We start from the raw sequence: 20,877 nt of genomic DNA, 5'->3' as shown, positions 1-20,877 counted from the left end.
TATTCAATGGTAGGGATTCAACAATGAAATTTATATTAATCCATGGTTAGGATTATTCAATTAATCTTAAGTTGGAGTCATGTTCTATCTAGAGTGGGACCCACGTTTTGAATTGTTTTGTAACGTGAGTTTATAGGACACGTGTACAATTGGGCAGAGCATGTGCATGAACAACCACACTCTGAATGAGTACCAAACTACTCCCCCGTTTTTCTTAGGCTGTCAATGGGCCGGGCTGGGGTAGGCTAGGCCCGTATTTTGAACTGTTTCAGGCCGGGCCGTCAGGCCGATACTGGCTCTTAAAAATTCTGATTTTTCAGGCTCGAGCCCGGCCCATTGACACCCCTGCTTCTCGATAAATACTTTGATACTCCGGATGGAGAATACTCAGGCACGTAAAAATGACATAGAAATTGCTCACTTGACATAAAATCAAATCAAAATAAATCGTACAAATCAGGTAGAACAACTTACTTGTACCACGAACCAAAAAATATGCTTATTGTTTTATCGGACTATTAGATTAGTGGACATTTATTGGACGGTTCAAAATGAAACAATCCAATGGCTTCATTCAAAAGAAAAGTGTCCACTAATCGGAGGTGAGGATTGTGCAACCAATCTGATTTCTAATATGTAATTGGAGATAGCACTTTACACAACTTAGGCGGTTTAATTTTTGTTGATTAATGCTACGTTTACCATTTCGAAGTGCCTGCGTATCAAGTGTCATATGCAGCCGGAGTATCAAATACCCTTTCTCATCTGCTTTGATAGAGAGGAGACTGAACAGAGAGAAAAAGAAGAAGAACAAAACCCTAGACTAGAAAGATATTTCTCTGGTAAGCCATTTTTTGCCATTTTTAAAAACTTTAGATGCTGTAATTTCGCAGATACAATCCTCCTCCAAACTGGATTTCTCTCATTTTCATCTTTTCTCCATCTCTTTTTTTCGCCGTTTTCTGTAACTCAGAGAAGCAATAGAAGGGAGTAAAAGTTCATAAAATGGTAGTAAGAATTCGATTATCGAGATTTGGATGCAAAAACCGGCCTTTCTATCGTGTAATGGCGGCCGATAGTCGATCTCCGAGAGATGGAAAGCATCTTGAAGTCTTGGGTTATTACAATCCATTGCCAGGTAAATTCATTTTTTAAATTATTATTTTTTCATTTCACCTTAATACCCAATTTTTTAAACTGATTTTTTAATTTTTTAATTTTTTTAAAAATCCATGTACATGTGGCACACAGTCTCAGATGTTGGTATTGTGGGCTACTGAGATGGATTATAGCCCACAAGGTCACGTGTGATCAGATTAGCGAAGGGGGCCGATCATTGTAAGGATTGCCCATTGAATGTGAACTGTTGCCCTTTTTCTTTCTCAAGCCTTCCGCTTGCGGGCACCGATCAGGTGGCAACTCTAGTCTGTTTGCATTGTTCTGTTATTGATGCCCCTTGATGTGATGAACACTCAAATGAACGGTCATGATCACCATTCATACACAGCACATGTACAGCGGACATGTTAGTGGTGCTTCATGGAACTCCATGAAGTGCATTCCTTTTTCTTGACTTTGATAAGTGTTTTTTCTTTTTTGGCCTTTCAGGGCAGGATGGTGGTAAGCGCATGGGTCTGAATTTCGACAGAGTGAAGTAAGTAAAATGTATCTTGTCTGTAACTTTTTATGTACCATTAAGCATCTCACTGGGAATTTAGTTTGATTGGAAAAGAATTTTCAGAATCCTAAAATCAATTTATCTGTTTTTGTAGCATTTGGATGACGTGGTTGTTTCTGTAAAGCTGGAAATCAATCCATGTCCCTTTGTGATTGCTGGTTGAGAGAGAGAAGCTTATATGATATCGGTATTGTATCGTATCCGTATTGGCACGAGACGATACGGATACGCAATGCACAATCGTATCGGCTTGATGAAAAACAAAAAGACCCGTATCGGCCGATATAGGGCATATCGGCACCGATATATCCGATAAGGGGTGTATTGGCACCGATATGGCCGATTTGCTCATAAAAGCCCAATTTTGATTTATGTTTTTTCCCTTTCAAAATTTCACTCATGTCTCTTCTTTTTTATCATTTAAACGATGGAAGAAGCATTTTTTGTTTGTTTGTTTGTTTTTTTTTTTTTTTTTAATTTTTATACACACACACCCACTCACACTACATGGGCACTCGATCCTTGGTCTCAGTGTTGAAAATCTTGTGGTTCTACCACTGAGCCATGAATGGATACCGAACCATGGAAGAAGCTTAAAAACTCATTTTAGGCTAGATCTAGACTTATTTTGGGATCAAAACAAATGATTTGAATGGGATTCAACAAATCGAAACAAAGTAGACCATTATGGGAAAAATCAGAAAGAAGAGTAAACCTTCAATTTCTTTTTTATATTTTTATCTTCGTTCTATTGTATTTCAATGTAATGGGCCCTAGTTCACCTAATCATGCTTGGTTTGTGTTCAATTAGAGCCCATTTAGTTGACCTTCAACAAGTTAAACCGATAGACAACATTCTCATCAAAGAATGGTTCGATACACCACTGAATACATGATCAAAACATAAACAAATGATAGATTCTTGGATATCTCATTTTTTCCTTCTTTTTTTTTTTTTTTGCTTAAATTTTTTTTTTGACCGGTATGTGTTGATATAGTCCTAACCGATACGTGATGCCGTATCGTATCATTTTTTCGTTGGGCCGATACACTAACCAATAGATACATTTAGAACCATGCTGTGTACACTAGATCATTTCTCTTTTTAGTGGTTTGATTGGAACTGCTTGGAGCCTGGTCCTTTTAAGAAAAGGAATCCATCATTTGTTGTCTCAAATTCAAGAATTATGGACTGAAGGTAGCCTATTTTGTTCTTTGACAAAGCATAGAAGAGTGCATTTTTTTTTTGAAGGATTATAGAAAGATTAATATATTAGGAAGATGAAAAAATAAAACAATAATACACAAGACTAGAGGATTACAGAAGAGACTGCTTAGTTAGTAATCTAAGAGGAGGGTGGAATGAGAATAACACGGCATTTTGGTATGTATATGCCAACCTACCCCTCACTCTCCATTACATTTAGTTTTCACCAGATATTTGATGGAGGCCAAGGTGCATCTTTCTTTACTTGAAGACTAACTCAATCAGATGTATTGATAAAAGTGAGGTTTAGATTAAAGATACGAGAATGTAACGTGTTGAGCAGTTAGGCATGGCGTGTTTCAACATAAAGGTCTTGAGTTTGAGCCTAGCTTACCTATTAAAAAAAGGAATTTTGAGCAATTATTTGATATTCCTTGAGCTTGCACTTGATATTAGTTCTCTTGTGGTCATTATGGTCAATGGATGGAGTCTTAGTTTTCTTCTATCATACATTTTACATAACTTTCACATGTCTATATGAATGAGTCACAAGAAAACTCGTGAAACCTCGCTAGAGTCATGCCAAATTTGCATCCCCACCGATTTACATCTCTTTTTGACTCAGAATGGCATAAAATAGGGCTGACTTGGGCAACTTTATTTTGAGTTAACCGTCCATTTTTCAGGCCATTGGGGTGAATGGTTACATGGTCAAGTCCCCCTTGATTTTTTTTGGTATTGCCCACTTACATGGTAATTGGTAGTGCACCTGATCAACAATCGTCCTGAGGTTGTCAACTGGTCAAGTGGGCTCGTTAGGTCTTTGGGGCTATGGTCTATCGTAGGTTGGACTCTGGCCTGAACTTCTAAGTCTTCTTGATGCGGACACAAGCGCATTCAAGGTGTACCAACGAAGAAAGCGCCAACCACAAGTGCCATCATTGTGGATAGGCGACTATTGAGGAGCTGAAGACCTTTCACATGTGATTGGACATATAGAAGACCCCACTCAAGGAAGACACATGTGAAGGAAGATTGGAGAAAGAAGACCGAGCGCCCAAACTTTCCCGTACTTATGTTATTTACGCATTTTTGACTTAGTTAGGGGTCTTTTAGTAATTTTATGTCTTTATTTGCTTATTCTATGGGTATTTTAGTAATTTTATGTCTTTATTTGCTTATTTAAGTGGGCTAAAGCCCTAAACTTGAATTTTAACTATTGATTAATGAAAAGCAAACCCTTTGGTTGCCTCCTTCCTCTCTTCTCTCTAATGGTGCTTCTTCTATTCCCTTGATCTTTTTTTTCTAATTTCTTCTTGTGCCCCTCCAACTTCTTCAAGGTAATAATTTTCTTCCTTCTATTTTCCAGTTTTGGCTAATCCTTCTTCGATCAAAATCTTGAGAATCGATCTAAACCCTAAACCCCCAAATTCTCAAATCCCTAATCCGAGAAACTTCTTGGTTTTTCGGACTAGTGATCTTCGTTGATCGATTGGGTGTGACCATGCAAGATCGGGAGGTCTCATCCCTCGCCGGATCCAACCTAAGTAGTAATTGAATTCCATAATCCATGGTTGTGGTGATGGCCCGCTCCATTGCATGTTTCCTTTATGATTTTCTCAGTTATGATGATTACTGTTAGAATTTTAGATCATTTATTCCTTTTATTTCCGCTGTTTAATTGTGTCCATGAGCATGCATCATAATTAGGGTTGTCCTGCGTCACTACCTCACTTGAGCCTATGTGTACTCTAGCCATTTCCACTTCAGAATTGACAATGGGGAAAATGCAAGGTTTTGGGAAGATTATTGGTGCTTGAACGTCCCTTTATTTGAGAAATTTTAAAGCATCTATTTGCTAGCTGCAAAAGAGGGGGGGCATTGGTTGATTAGTTCATCCAATGGCTGGGCAACAAGATTGTTTGGTGCCCATCTTTTCATTGGAACCTGAGGGATGAAGAAATCTCTAGCCTTGCTCAACTGCTGGATCTACTAAAGGAACCTTATATAGCTTGGTCTGTCTTGGATGGGAGAATGTGGGATTTGAAATTTATCTGTTTGTGACCCAAAGAGATTAGGGCATTCTTGAAGATATGGTTAGCAACGTTTCCATTTTCTGTCGAAGTCGATATTCCCTTTCAAAAAAACATTTCCTTCGAAGGTAAGTTCTTTTGTGTGAATGCGTTCCCTGACAAGATCCTTACCATTGATCACCTCAAGAGCAGAGGGATGGCGACTCCAAACAGATGCTCCTTATGTTGTACCAATGAATAGTCGGTAAATCATCTATTCTTCATTGCTGCTTTGCAAGGGAAACGTTGTTGGCAATGACCTCTAATTTTGGAATTATTGGGTGTTTCCAGAAACTGTGCTGAAAACAATTGAAAGCTGGCTGGATGTGGCCCAGGTTCAAGTGTCTCATGCCTATCTGTGGTACATATGGGTTGAAAGACATTAATAGGATCTTTAATGGTAAGGCCTCGTCTATCTGCTGATGAAAATGATCTTCAATCTCCTAGTGGCCTGGGGAAGGTAGACCCAAGATTTAGTTAGAGGCTTTTCCTTGGTATTGGAATCCCGCTAGAACGAGATAATGTTAGTGTCAACGGCAAAAAAAAAAGAAAGCTACTGGTGCTTGAAAGCTCCCCTTTGGGCACTTAAAGGTGAACTTCGACAGGTGCTTGTTGGATAATTGTGGGTGGGCGGGCATGGGTGGTATAGTGCATGACAACAACAGTGGTGTTCTGGTTCAGTTCTTGGGCCCTATCAGAATCAGGAATTCTAATTTTGCATAGGCAACCATGCTATTAGAAGCTATTAAATAGTTGCAGAGTTGGAATGACTTGGATCTATTCCTGGTTATCAGCAAAGATTACTCTAGCAATGCCATTTCTCGGGCCTAGAGGTGAATCCAGTCCATGGAGGGTTGCAGATTTGATGGAGGAAGCTTTGGATATGCATGGTCAAAGTTCTGTCATTTTCTTGCATGTTTCTAGAGGCTAATAATGAGGCAGACAGTCTTGCCATGGTTAGGGGTGGGTTAGGATCGGTCTCCACATTGATAATAGGAGATGAAGATTGTGTCGTTGTAGAGTTCTATTGCATCAGTGTATAATTATTGTTTAGTTGGGGCTCCTATAGCTGGACCCCATTTCTTTGTATTTTGTTTCATTCCTTAAAAAAAAAAAAAAAACTAATAGATTTTCAGATTATCTATAAAAAAATTGTGCTTGGCTTGGGTCAACGTCATTGCTTCATTGTGTTGAGCTAGGTCAGTGCTATGCTTATAACAGTGTATATTAGTTTCATGTATGTGTCACATGCCATTAATGTGCATGTAAAAACTGAATGACTGGTTGGGTTGAGCCTAAAAACACTCAGGTTATACCCAATCCAGGTTGATTGCAGGCTTTACATTTTCTGGTTGGTTTCAGGCTTATCCTGATATGGTCTGTTAATATCCCTACCACTTGTCGTAGGACTCCATGGGGCATGCTCATCTTAGTGGCGCCCCTCGTTCAAGTCAACTCGGATTCAGTACTGCTCGATCTGGTTCGATGCCACGAGTCACCCCTAATTCGGGTGCTGGGATTTTCAAAAAGCAGTAGAGTATAAATGTTTTGAAAACCTGGTTTTTAGATTTTACAACCCTAAAGATTCCTGTTAAGATATTCTCTAGCTTCTAAAGAGGAAAAATCCATTAACCAATGGTTTAGAATTTACCTGATCAAAGCCTACTTGAAGAAGTGTTGTTTCCCCATTGCCAATCTTCCACACTTAGGAAGTCTCTCCTAGATGGAGGAGAGGTGAGAGTCAAACATGCCAAGCCTAAGAGTAGGGCCAAGGGGATGCAAGAGTTGTTTGGAACATGTGAGGGAAGGGAGGAGGGAGAGATGAGGTGCTCTCTCTCTCTCTCTCCCTCCTTCCTGTTAAGATATTCTCTAGCTTCTAAAGAGGAAAAATCCATTAACCAATGGTTTAGAATTTACCTGATCAAAGCCTACTTGAAGAAGTGTTGTTTCCCCATTGCCAATCTTCCACACTTAGGAAGTCTCTCCTAGATGGAGGAGAGGTGAGAGTCAAACATGCCAAGCCTAAGAGTAGGGCCAAGGGGATGCAAGAGTTGTTTGGAACATGTGAGGAAAGGGAGTAGAGGGAGATGAGGTGCTCTCTCTCTCTACAAGTGTTGGAATCTTCCAATGCCCCATTGTGTTGGAATTTACACAGTTTAAAATATTGGTGATACAAGCAACCGCCTAGAACGCCTAGCTGGAGATGGTGATAATATCGGGGATACTCCGAACAATTATTGGCTGTAATGCATCCTCAAGTCGATCATAGTTCAGGCATGATGGGCCTCCCGGTCTAGAGGCTTCACCTCGATCCACCTATGCGAGTGCCCAGTAGGTCCACCTAGGAGCCTTTATCAATGACACACTACTCCTATATAAGATAGGGAAAAGGCACACCCATCCATTGTCATGCTTGATAGTGGAGACTTTCCATCTTGACTTATTATTAGTTCCCTCACACAGGATGATGGCATCCATCATTATAACAACAACAACATAGGTTTGTCCTATAGCCTGCCTAATGGTCATGGTACAATTAGATATTGAGATCCATGGCACACAACTCTCCCTTTGTCAATGACCATTGTGTACAATCTCAAGTTCCCAATGACAACCAGAGGAATTCCTCTCCTTTAACCTTCATGTATGTTTCACACATCCACCTGGGACCCATGGTTATCATGATCTATGGCTAAGATCATCAATATCACATCCACATCGGCAATGGACAAGGTTTACATTGGTTTTCCAGGACAACTCTGACATCAGGCAAGTTGGGCCAATTCAGCCCTGACTCTGAGCTAGTTGCTACTTGACTTGGGGCCGGACGAGTTAATCCAAGTATCTATCTTTTAACCTTGCTCGAATCCTCTTCTCCCACTGAATGTTAAAAAGTTCAAATTTGGGAATAATTAGGCAAGGTGGGGAAATTTTCGAGACAGATTCGGGGAAAAATTGGTGAATTGTCTATTAGAAAATACAAATAAAATATCCATTTGCGGAGCCCCTGAAATTTCTTTAAATTAAAATGGTTGAGTTTGGGCTGATCTTGATCTGGCCTGTTAACATCCCTACCACGCTCTAATGCATATGTTTTAGGGCTCTATGAGGTGAGTGCTCATCATAGTAGCCCTCATCTCTTAATGCTGGCCACTTCCTCATGCACTTGAATCCTCCTCTTCCACTCAATCACAAAGTTTGGATTTGGAAATATAAGTAGGCTAAGAAATTAATCTCAACTTGGGAAATACTCGAGATGAATTCAAAATAAAATATCTTTTTGTGGAGCTTTTGAATTTTCTTTAAATTAAAATTGTGGATGATTCTCAAATAAGTTGGAAATCTTGAATAACCGTGAATTGTGAATTAGTTAGGAAAATGCTTTTTTATTTTCTGAATAATGCGGAAAAATTCATGGGTCTTCCAAAAAGGAAAAAAAGTTGTAGAATTTGTAACAGAGCTCATTCCTGCTCATTTTGTGCTGACCTGGTTCCCACGGGCCAGGCATTGGCTGGCATTGTTAGATTTGACCCATTTTCCTTTGCTTGTGATTGTTTTCGTGCTTGTTTTAGTCTTTGTTGTACTGTTCTGAATTGATTGGAGGTCATCATAATGTTCGAAATTTGTATAATGAGAGCAGTTTGAAGTGTGCGAATATGGAGTTCTGATAGTTCTCTTCTCACACAAAAAGATGGGTAGTTGGATTTGCTTATGTAGATGTCTTGGTGATGCAGGTATTGGTTATCGGTTGGTGCCCAACCGTCAGATCCTGTCCAACGCATTCTTTTCAGAGCGGGGCTTCTTCCACCACCTCCAATGCTTGCAATGGGCCACAAAGGCGGGCCCCGTGACACCCGTGTTGTTGATCCTATGAGCGGCCGGTTTGTGGTGCCCAAGGACCCTGTTGTTGAGGATCAACCAACCAACACAACCATTGATAGCGATGAAGATGAAGGCGATGCTTCAAGCTGAGCCTATGGATGTCCTCAACAACCCTTGTTTGAGTAGCATTCGGCTGTTGCACTGTGACTAATTCCTTAGATTGTAGAAAACAGTATGATTTTTGTTTTTATTTTTTATTTTTAAGTCGTGGCTTGATGGAAATTCAGTTCTAAAGATTAGATCTGTAAAAACTATGAATTTTGGACCGACCATCCACATTTCATCACCAACATGGATTTATTATACAGAGAAATGTTCAGATGATTGCCATGTATGTTGTAGCTTCACATATGCCCCCCTCATACTTGCCACATGAGACATCTAAGCCGCTGCGAAAACCAGTCCGATCACTGAATCCGTCCATGGCTGTCCTATGTTGAGTGGAGCCGCCTGATTTTTGCAGCAGGTGATCTACATGATGGGAGTCATGGGACCCACTTAGATATCTCACAGGTGATGCATTAACACTTCATACATTCCATGTATGTGATCATTTCTCATCCATACATCCATGCATTGGTCCATTCAACCCATCTACAGCTGCAATGAGTTGATGATACGCACAGTCATTCTCACTGAAAGGTGCTCAATTCTGTGGACGTGGGGTCCACCGTTTAATGATCCTGACCGTTGTGACCGATGGGCCGCACTCTGATTGGGGGACGTCCCAAAAGTCTCACGTATTGGGAGATCCAAACATCTTGAATCTTTTGCCTTCCCAGTTGAATGTGGACCTCTAAACTCTCTACTCTTTTCTCAACCTGTCTATTGTAGGCCGTTGAAACATGGTCCCCACACGTACTGAATTGGGCTCCAATCAAACCGTTCACTTCCTCATTGCTGGCCACTAAGCTATGATCCCCATGTGAACCGAATTTGGGTTTGATCAAAATCGTGCATTTTTGATTGATTAGTGCCCAAAAATTCCTATATGAAAGTGATGAGATGCTTTCTTGAAGTCATTTACCACAGAAATCCAATGTAGGAAAATGCTTTCTGGTAGTATTGTATTAGTTAGAATCTGCCTTTTGGTGTTGCGATTGTATTTGTACATCTGCAAAGGCAATGGCAAGTAATCTGTTTTTATACTTTGTCTTTGCAAGAACAATGCTTTTATGCAATCACCTCTTTATTGATTTGCATACGCACCAATCATACGTTTTCCAAAATTCTCTTCTCTGTACGCATGGCAGGGAAAGGTATCAATCCGGACCGTCCATCTAGTGGGGGTGGGTCACTGTGCAAAAATTTTCCACTATCAGACAGACTCAGCCATCTTTTTTTTTAGCAAATTTCCTTGATGAGTTTTGACTTAGTTTGTAGTCCACTTATTGGGTACTTGTGATAATTATATCCACGTGGGTTTTGAAATATTTGCTATCTACAAAGGGTGTGACTAGATGGACGGACCTGATTGATACATCCCCTGCCATGTGTTGGGTGGACCCAGTTGTAGGGGCATTTTGTGCTATTTCAGCACCAATGCCCGTACTGTGTGCTATGATTTTTCCAGCTCAATTTAGGGCATGATTCCAAAAAATGAGGCAGTACCAATCTCAGGGGACCATACTACAGAGAACAATGGTGATGAACACCTAGGATTCAAAACTTCCTAGAGCCTACTGTAGTGTTTATTAGCCATCCAACCCGTTGATTGGGTCATGCAGACCTGGGCATACATTCACCATTGTTTCCTACAGTGTGGTCCACCTTAGATTTGGATCTGCCTCATTTTTGGGTTTATTCCCTAAAATTATCTCGAAAAATGGATGAACGGTCTGGATAAAATGCATACATCATGGTTGGGACCTGGGCATTCAATCACCATTGTTTCCTACAGTGTGGTCCAACTGAGATTTGGGTCTGCCTCATTTTTGGGCGTATTCCCTAAAATTATCTGGAAAAATGGATGGACGGTCTGGATAAAACGCATACATCATGGTGGGGCCCACAGCTTTTCCAGTAGTACACAGTACCGACCCTGGTGCTGTGTGCTACACTACACAATCCGAGTCCCTAAGTCAGTTCCCGGAATAAAAAATGGTGTGTGCGAAAAAAAAAGGTGGGTCCCACAATAGTAAACAAATATTAAGTAATCGTTTTGGGTAGGGTTTTTTTTTTTTTTTTTCCTGCTTTCGGTGGCTTTATGAAGCTGTTGCACCTTCTGCCCCACCACATGATGATCAGACCGTCCATCTAGTAGATCCCACCACCTGTGGACAAAGCCAGTTGATTAATGATCCTCATTGTCCATATACAGCTATTGAAATCTGGACCAGTGTTTCTCATGGACAGTGAGAGTCTTTGATAGGTGAGATTCTAGATGAACGGCTTGGATCACCATATGGTGAGACAGAAAAGGCATTCCTCCCCAGTATTGCTCATTCTCCTTTCACTTATGGATGCCTCCTTACTTGCACCTGAAACAAGGTACTGCTTGTTACAGAGGCTAACCCAAGATAAGAGAAATGCTAAAACTCTTGCAGAGGCACTCATCAAAGCAACCTCAACCCACCCTTTGGCCCCCATGGCTAGCTCAGTGTCTCCTTGTATTAAAATCCAACCCCTTCAAATTGCACTATATAGCCATGTCTCCACCCCTTTGGTGGCCCACTTCAACTCATCCAAAAGGATGGTCAGCATTGCTCGCCTGAATTACCAACATGGCGACGATCACATTGGTGTTTTTGGGTTTTGTTGTGGCCTTTTCGATCTTCTTGTCACCATCACAGTCGTCCACATTCACCATAGTGAATAATTGCCCACATATGATATGGCCTGGTACACTTGCCGGGGCGGGGACGCTGCAACTTCCGACGACTGGATTTCAAATGAATTCTGGCCAAAGTGCTAGAATTGTGGCCCCACTGGGGTGGTCTGGTAGGATATGGGCCAGGACAGGATGCAGGTTCGACGAGTCTGGAGCTGGGACATGCCAAACAGGAGATTGTGGGGGGAAGATGGAGTGCCATGGCATGGGTGCGGCGCCGCCTGCGACACTCTTTGAGATCACACTCGGGATGGGCAATGATGATGATTACTATGATGTTAGTCTTGTCGACGGCTACAATCTGCCAATCATGGCCATGCCTCGGGGTGTGAATGGTGGATGTAATGCCACTGGTTGCATGGCTGATCTCAACTCGGGTAATGAATGTGATATTCAGTTGCATACAGTCTAGGAAAACAAAAAGATGCTGCAATTCATTAGGTGGGCCAGCTCTACAATGAAGGGTTCAGATTCAAAAATCACACTGAATAGGCTGATTGTAGCAACCCATCAGTGGCCTACAATTGACACCCCATTGACAAACAACCAATGGTACAGATTAAGGCAAAAGTCTTCTGATCAAATGATTAGGATCTCCCATTAGCCTGATTTTTGAGTTATTGAACTCTCCACAGTAGGACCCACTCGATGAACGGTCCAGATCACATCCATGGTTGAGATGTACATCTCTAGATCTAGGGAAATGGCATGGTATGTCATAGAATACAAAGAAGGAAAGGTTTCTGTGAGCACACCAGTGTTGGTGAGCACATCTCCAACCACCCAAAAAAAAAGTGGGTGAGTATCTCAACATGCATTTCAAAATGGACTTTTGAAAATTCAAATTTTGAAATGCTGCTAGATTCTCACCAACCATCTTTAAGAACAAAACATTGTTTGGGCCCAACGATCTATAGCCGTACATTCGATCTAATCGCTGATCACATTATGATAAAATGATTTTTCAGGGTGTCCAAAAGAGCTCCAGGTTATAGAAGGTGGGCCAGGTAGTGCAGGTGTGGTTGCTTGCAAGAGTGCATGTGAAGCATTTGGGTCAGATGAGTATTGTTGCAGTGGAGAGTATGCAAATCCAAGCTCATGTGGGCCATCTTACTACTCAAACATCTTCAACAGAGCTTGTCCAAGGGCTTATAGTTGTGCATTTGATGATGCAACTAGCACTTTCACATGCAAGGCCTTTGATTATACCATCACTTTCTGCTCCACCATCAGCAGGTGAGTAGTTCATCCTAGCCATTGGTTTTACTAACACAAAAATAAAATAAGGTTTGAGATATATTCATATCGAACATTGTGTTAACTTAAACATGTTTATTTTCTACTGAAATGTCACTTGTGTATGACATCTGACTGTGAAATTGATGTGTGTGGCCCACCTGATCAGTGAATTGTTCCAATTTTCGCCAAAGGTGATCTTCATGGTGCAGCCCGCGTGCCCTTTTCAGGGATTGGATCAAGCGACACATAAGTGGAAAATAGAACTTTGTAGGTTAAGTTAATTTACAATGTAGGATACGATATGATCATTTCTCATCATCCACAGTGGGGAATATCAGATCAATGAACCATGGGACCCATTTGTGAGATTGCTACTACATCAGGGCCCTAGAATTCTGCTTAATTCATAGAGATGGGCTTCAGCGGTACTGGGAAAAAGTGGGGCACACTTGATGTCTGACCAACATCCAACCCGTCCATCGAATGCGTTACCTCAGGTTTCACTAATCTCATTAAGAATCACTGTCCAAAACTCAGGTGGGCCACAACAAAGGGAACGAGGTGGGATGTAACGCTGCCCTTGATCTTAACTGGGGCAAAACATCTTGATTTTTGGCATGGCCCTTAATCCAGGCCAGATGGAGGGTCTGAATGGCCAGATTGCATATTGCATATACACCACCTACAAAAATCAAGAGTAAGCATTCTCTCCCATCTTGTTGCCTATGCTGTGGCCCAACTGATTCACATATCAGCCTGATTTTCCACCCCAATGAGGAACATGAACCAAAGCATCCGATGGATGGTCTGTATTACATGAACACATCATGTGGGCTCCACATTCGCCCAGTACTGCTTCAGCTTCATTTTCAAATAGCATGTAGTCTATGACGACAATGACGATGAACGGCTATTGTTCCATGCAAGCCAAAGAGGTCAAAGGGTTTATTATCTACTCCACCACCCATCCAAGGACACAATAATGGAGAAGCTGTGGCTGTGGTCTCATCATCACATAGCCTCTCTTTCAACATAGGTTTCCTTCTCCTTCTCATCCTCTACTTTTAGGCCTCTCTATATAATTCATACAAGGTTTCTGTTGCCACGTCATCGCCGAAAAGCCATAGAGGGAGAAGAACAAATTAACAAAGAAATATTTTGTAGAAGGTGCTTCTAGGCTGAGTAAATGAATTAATTGAGGGTGGTGATTCTCTCTATTCATGTAAGGGACCTTTGTCACTCTTGAGAAAGTATTGAGTAGGAAATGTAATCTATTTATAAGGTGAAATTTCCACATTTAAAAACATGGGTGAAGCAATTTCCTTCTGGAATCCAATTCTAGCTTTTGCATTGTTTTAGAATTCAGGGGTGGAAATGGAAAAGTTTATTTCTTCTATCATTGTGCAGAAATGGAGTTCATTTTCATGGTTCTTGTTTTTTTCGCAATTGGAAATTTCAGTCTCCCTACAATCGTCGCTATATTCCTTTATCAATAAATGTGTATATCTGAATAAGGATGGAAATGTCACCTTGGAATTTATGGTTTTTCATTGACATCCTTACATGCTTGCATGTTGAATCAAGGGAAAACTGTTTTGAATGCTATAGAAATGTGTATCTGAATAAAGTGGAAGTTAGAAAGATGTTTGAATGCTAGAAACTGGAATTCAGAAAGGACTTACTTGATACTCTAGCTGTGTATGACATGATACACAGGCACTTAGAAATGGCACACATGTAAAGTGGAATGATTACAAATTTCTTCACTTCTCCTAAAAACATCTGCATTTGACTAAGATCGCTGTATTTGGTTTATCAGTGGTAAAATCACAAGGATGTCACTTTTCTATTACTTCAATGTCAAATAATCAAATCAATACATTGATTTGCTTGTTTGGATTTTAGATTTTCATAGTATGTAATTGAAAAGCACAATGATTACAAATTCCTCGATCCATCTCTTGAAAACATTTGCATTTGACTGACGATTGCAACGTTTGATTTAGGAGCAGTAAAATTGCAACAATAGTACTTTTTCATTAGATTATTGTGGTAATTCCCAATCCAAACAGGCCTAGTGCTGACAACAGTATAATTTCTTTACTCATTCTCTTCAGAGTCTCTTTTGAAACATTGACATATTCTTTCTATAGAAATGCATTTTTCATGTTTGAGACTTGAAACCTGATCTTTGAAGCTAAGGTTACCAACAGGACAGTTTTCACCTTTGTTATATGGTTGGGGATCATTGCATTGGTGAGGTTTCTGCCTTGTCTTCCATTTGTGGTGGGCCGTTTGAGATCATTGGTCTGGATCATATGTGGCCACATCAATGCAATCCAAACTAGTCATCGTGTGAAACCTGCGGCTGATACCAAGTTGAAAAAATACACGGATAAGATGATCCTAATCATCATATGGGACTTTCTTTTCTTTCTTCTTCTTGCACCATGGAAAGGACTGTTCAATCTAGATTCAAATTGCAGGAGCCCACCAATTGGACAGCCCAGATCATCTTATCAATATGAATTTTGGCCAAGGTGCCTCATAGAAATGCCTATGGATCCTGTATCAATGGGACCCATCCAGTAACATGGTAAGCCACATTATTGAGATGGGCCCACTGGCTGTGGGAGGTCTACCTCCCTTGGATAGTTCCACATAGCAATTAGATGACAGAAAAGGGGGAATAAGTTTTCAAATACCCTTCATTGAGTAGTGTGTGAGTGATCCAGGTTTCAATCCCTGATAGTGTTAGTAGTGTTACCTTTCAAAAAAAAAAAAAAAAGGAAAAAGAAAGAAAGTACTCAAGCACAATAATTCAGTAAAAAATTCTGTATTTGTATTACTTTGCAATGGGTACATCCAAACAAAGAAAATCCAAAGAGAACAACAAGGAATCGGAAAATTCAGAACCATTCATCCTGCTATCTCGAGACCGATCTGCATTCCCACCCTCTCTATTTCTTCTATACGTGAGCTACTCAGTCGAATTAGGGACATGATCAATGCTCTCATCTCCATCAGATGCATCGGATTGGCATTGCCCAAACGACAATGAGAAAACTGATTTTGAATATAATGCATCAGCAGGACTTCTTCTCACCTTCCCTGACAAATAGAGATGACTGCTCCCCTAACATCACTCTTATCATCATACGATGATGATGAATCCAGTGCCAACCCAGCCGCTAGCTCGTGAATCTGATTGGCCACCATGGAATAAGAACCAGTTGACTGGTCCGATTCTCCTTCAAAACCAGTGAAAGTCTCCAAAGCAGAACAGAGAGACGAAGCAGTATTCACAGCCACACCAACTCCACCTCCTTCCATTGACTCCTCAACGATGAACGGGTGGTTCAGTAGCATCTCAGCTGTCCATCTATATGAAGGATCCCTTATAAAACACTTACCCAGGAAATCCTTCCCATCATTTGATAACTCCTGAGGAATCTCAGGCCACTCCTTGCCAGACCCAATTCGGAACAGAATGGAATTCATATTAGTATTCTCGGTACATGTCCACACCGGCTTCCCAGAAAACATCTCTGCCACCACACAACCTAGCGACCACACATCCACCGGTGATTCATATTGGTTCCGGGTCACCGACTCTGGCGCCATATACAAGGGGGTCCCAAACAAGCAGAATTTCCTATCTTTAATCTTCTCGTTGGCCTTCTTCGCCATCCCAAAGTCAGCAATCTTTACATCAGAAGCTGAAGAAACAAGTATGTTGGATGGCTTAATATCGCAATGAACATATCCCTTCTTGTGCATGTAATCAAGCCCCTTCAGAATCGACTTCGCGTAGCAACGGACATCAGATTCCGGCAATCTTCCAGTGCTGGAGCTGCTGATACGATCGGCAAGGGTCCCGCCAGAGATGTACTCTAGAAAGAGGTTGTAGACCATTTGGTCGTTTTCAGTGGTGGTGTCGTCTCCGAAACAGTGAAGGATTTGAGAGCAGTCTTGTAATTCTGATAAAATGAGTCTCTCTTTCTGAAGTGAAGAAGATTGGGAGAGCAATGTCGATTTAACGGCTATGAGTGGAGGGAATTGAAACTGAGAATTGAAGAGAGGAATAGCTAAACTGACAATACCATAACTGCCTTTTCCTAACATAGATCCTCTCACCCACTTCATTGCTCTGTTTTCTTCTCTCTTCTTTTCTTCTACAGCCTCTTCCTTCTGATTTTCTCGAATAACATCAACGAACTCTCTTCGTTTCAGTTATAACCTGTTATAACCGGTTAAAGCGCGTGAAAAAGGATTTACGCGTATTTTTTATTTCTATCTTGTTTACAAATGAATGGGATGATGACGTGGATTTTTACATTTACGCGGCAAATTCCTGGAATTTGAGAGCAGATTTGGTGCGGAGTTCCTGCGCAAGGATGCTGGGTGGGGTCCACAGAGATGTTTTTGAAAATTCCACACCGTCCATCCGTTTTATGAGATCATTTTAGTACATGTAGCCAAAACTCAGGTGTATCGAACATCCACGTGGGCCATAGAAGAGGAAACAATGGGAATTCAGTGAGCACCATTGAAGCATTCTTATGGTCATAAAAGTTTTGTATCAGGCTATAATCTTCATGTTTTCACTTCATCCCATTGGGAATGGCCTTGTAAACGGTTTGGATAGCATACAAACATCAAGGTGGAGCCCAGGAAAGATTCAACGGTAGGAATTTCTTTTCCCAATTTTCCCTCTGGTGACCCACCTGAGTATTGGGTCCACCTAATTTTTGATTGCGTGTACTAAATTGAGATCCCAAAACGGATGGACGGAATGGATTTCTCACATACATTGCAGTGGGCCCCACCTAGCATCCTTGCGCAGGAACTTAGTGCGAAAGGCTCTAGCAGGAAATCCGCGTACATTTGGTGCGACCCTTGGATATGGTACACCATGACTAGATCCGCTTCATTTTTTAGATAATGTTCTGATATATCTGAAAAAACAGATGAACGGCCGGTGTGAATACAGAGTACATACATGAAGGTGGGCCCCACAGGGCCGCACCTTCTTGGATCCCCAGTCTCATCTAATCCGTTCCCCAGATGTGAGAGCAGATTAGCTGTTACCCTGCAAATACCTCAGTGGGTGTTACCCTAATCGTGTAGGGCCTACTTTGATTCATTTTTTTGTATATCCACACCGCTCATCTGTTTTTACATCTCAATTTATAACAAGATCCAAAACCTTTAGAAGATCTAATCTCAGGTGGACAACATCATTAGAAAAAGTAATAAATGATCATTAAAAAATTCCATAGTCAACAAAAGCTTTGGATCAAGCTGATCTTTGTATTTTCCCTTCATCTAATTCTGCTTGACATTATCAACAGGTTCGATGGAAAATAAACAATAAAGAGACCTTACAATAGGCCATTAAGAATTTTTAAAGGTGAGTCACTCAATTACCACTATTTCCTATGGTGTGGTCCACCTGAGATTTGGATATGCTTAAATTTTGGGTTAACACCGGTAAGGTGGGCCCCATGTACGGTTAATACCACTAATGTGGTGGGCCATAAAATTTTTGAATCAACCTAATAATTACTTCTTCTTCTTTTTTTTCTTTCAACAAAGTCTATGTGATGTAATCAATAAGTTAGATGGCAAATAAACATTGCAGTGGACCTTGGGATGCTTTTAATGGTGCTGTTTTCTGTGGTGTGGTCCACCTGAAATTTGGATCCGCCTCAATTTTGGGCTCTTGACCTAAATGAACGGACAGTGTGGTTATACATGTAAGTGATTGCCATAGTTACGGCCTGATCGAATATGCTCTTGAAGCCTATTTACAGGTAAAACTACCAATATGCCACTTACAAGTGACCGTTTGGGAAGTTAAAATTGAAAATGTCCATTAAAGTGGGCCTATCTTCTTGATCCGGACCGTTAATTTGCTGAGACCCAGTGTGTGAAATGGAACATCGTAGCCATCCTATTTATTTACCATCAATGAGATGATTTTTTATTTTTTTTAAAATTATGGCAGGTCCAATTTGAGTGGGTTATGACTAAAAATCATACACTGGGGGCATTCATACCCTTCTCATGAGCCTGATCAAGGTAATATTGCTTTCGATAGACCGGTTCGATGGATGGATGTGTTGGGGGACAGCGGAAGCACACATAAATGAATTTAAAGAAGTAATTCAATCGCACCACACAAGCATAGAGAGAACACAACAATTTAACGTGAAAAAAACCATGGCACAAAGCAATAAATAATCACTATGAAAGCATAAATTACAAAGGAATAAATCTTACCCAATTCGAACAAGCTTGAATCAAATCCTTGCTACACTTTTAAAACCCTTTGTACAAATTACAAACCCTTGTAATCCCTCCCAAGTCCGTTTACACTCATATATATATATATATATATATATATATATATATATATATATATATATATATATATATATATATATATATATATATATAAAAGCTATGGAAGAATTCTAAACAAAAGCGGAAACAAATTCTGCAAAATCGCAACTCTGTAAAAATTTCCACGATCCGTTTGATGTCATTGAACACACTTCGATGTCATCAAAGTTTGATGACATCAAAACTAATCATTTTATGGTATCGGAGCCATGTCAATGGCATAAAACTAACACCTAAATAGTCCAAAGACAAGACATGAAAATCCGATTTTCTTTGATTGCATCATGTCATATTCGATGACATCGAAAAAACACCTAGTTAATCTAGTGACCTACTGAAGAAAATCCAAAAATTCTCAATGGGATTGAGCACTATTCGAACAGTCTGTCAATGTCATCGAATAGAAGTTTTTCAAATGGAGGGAAGTCGATTAATGAGATATGTGGCCATGAGAAAAGCGTCATCTCAATAAGTGTGAAGAACACGACCATGGATAAGAGTGAGAAGCCTGTTTCAACGATGTGACGGTGTTTCCGTTCAACGGACCCATTTTGTTGGGACGTATGGGGGCATGTGATTCGGTGTTGAATGCCAATATTTACAAAATAGGTGTGAAGAGAGCGATACTCTCTACCCCAATCAGTTTGCACAGATTTAATCTTACAATTAAATTGGCGTTCAACAAGTTTTTGAAATGAGCAAAAACTTTGCATGACATTAGATTTGCTTGGGATTGGAAATAACCACGTAAATTTGCTAAAATGATCAACAAACGAAACATAGTATTTATTTCCATTGGTTGACATAATAGGAGAAGGACCCCAAACATCTGAGAAAATTAATTCAGGAGGATGATTGGAAATTGATTGAGAACTAGAAAAAGGAAGGCGATGGCTCTTTCCTTGTTGACAAGCCGTACACACACTCGAAATTTTATTAGACAAAGTAGGTAAAGAGAACTTGGAAACAAGATGGTGGACAGTTTGATAGGAAGGATGTCCCATCCGACAGTGCCAGACATCAAGAGACGCCCGTTGAGATAGTTATGTTTGAGGATGGTTTGTTGGTGACATGGAGGTCGAAAAAATGTAGAGGCCGTCTTTAGGTTTGCCGCGCAGAAGAACTCTCCCCATTGCCTCATCCTTCACCAAAAAGGAAGAAGAGTGAAATTCAAGATAAATATTATTATCACTCGTAAACTGGCTCAAAGAAATCAAATTCTTCTTAATCTGAGGTACATGCAACAACTTATTTAAAATAAAGGAATTTGTTGGGGTTGAAAGGGTAGTGGAACCAATGTTTTTTATAGGTAAACCTGCCCCATCGCCGACATGAATCTGGTCGTTGCCAAGATAAGTTTCTGATTGCACAGTCAAGTTGCGAAAGTCGTTGGTGAGATCGTTTGTTGAGCCAGTATCCAGATACCAGTTGGTATCATGTTGTAGTAAGGGAGATGTCACATAAGCCGCCATATTAAGAGGAGTGCCTTGGTAGGCATGATCGAACCTGTAATAACATTGGATGGCTGTGTGGCCATTTCTTCCGTAGACTTGGCATTGTG

At 40.6% G+C, this 20,877-nt stretch overlaps 3 protein-coding genes across 3 annotated transcripts; 2 read left to right on the top strand and 1 right to left on the bottom strand.

The window, feature by feature from the left end:
* Positions 1–686: 686 nt before the first annotated feature.
* LOC131217287 (small ribosomal subunit protein bS16m/bS16c) lies at positions 687–9,163 on the top strand. The gene is made up of 4 exons (XM_058212196.1): positions 687–842; positions 974–1,138; positions 1,609–1,654; positions 8,692–9,163. The coding sequence occupies exons 2-4, from the start codon at positions 1,006–1,008 to the stop codon at positions 8,927–8,929; spliced, it is 417 nt and encodes a 138-aa protein (XP_058068179.1). The 5' UTR covers positions 687–842; positions 974–1,005; the 3' UTR covers positions 8,930–9,163.
* A 2,132-nt stretch (positions 9,164–11,295) lies between these two features.
* Positions 11,296–14,654, top strand: LOC131217286 (pathogenesis-related thaumatin-like protein 3.5). Its single transcript, XM_058212195.1, has 3 exons — positions 11,296–12,046; positions 12,638–12,912; positions 13,842–14,654. Exons 1-2 carry the CDS (start codon positions 11,563–11,565, stop codon positions 12,907–12,909), a joined length of 756 nt encoding a protein of 251 aa, XP_058068178.1. The 5' UTR covers positions 11,296–11,562; the 3' UTR covers positions 12,910–12,912; positions 13,842–14,654.
* Positions 14,655–16,010: 1,356 nt separating this feature from the next.
* LOC131217664 (mitogen-activated protein kinase kinase kinase 20-like) lies at positions 16,011–17,064 on the bottom strand. The gene has a single exon (XM_058212613.1). It carries the CDS (start codon positions 17,052–17,054, stop codon positions 16,011–16,013), a length of 1,044 nt encoding a protein of 347 aa, XP_058068596.1. The 5' UTR covers positions 17,055–17,064.
* Between the last annotated feature and the right edge of the window lie 3,813 nt (positions 17,065–20,877).

The sequence above is a fragment of the Magnolia sinica genome, chromosome 10, assembly GCF_029962835.1.
Source record: "Magnolia sinica isolate HGM2019 chromosome 10, MsV1, whole genome shotgun sequence".
Taxonomy (NCBI): Eukaryota; Viridiplantae; Streptophyta; class Magnoliopsida; order Magnoliales; family Magnoliaceae; genus Magnolia; species Magnolia sinica.
The sequence above is the reverse complement of the archived record's forward strand: the minus strand, read 5'-3'. Positions and strand labels throughout refer to the sequence as shown.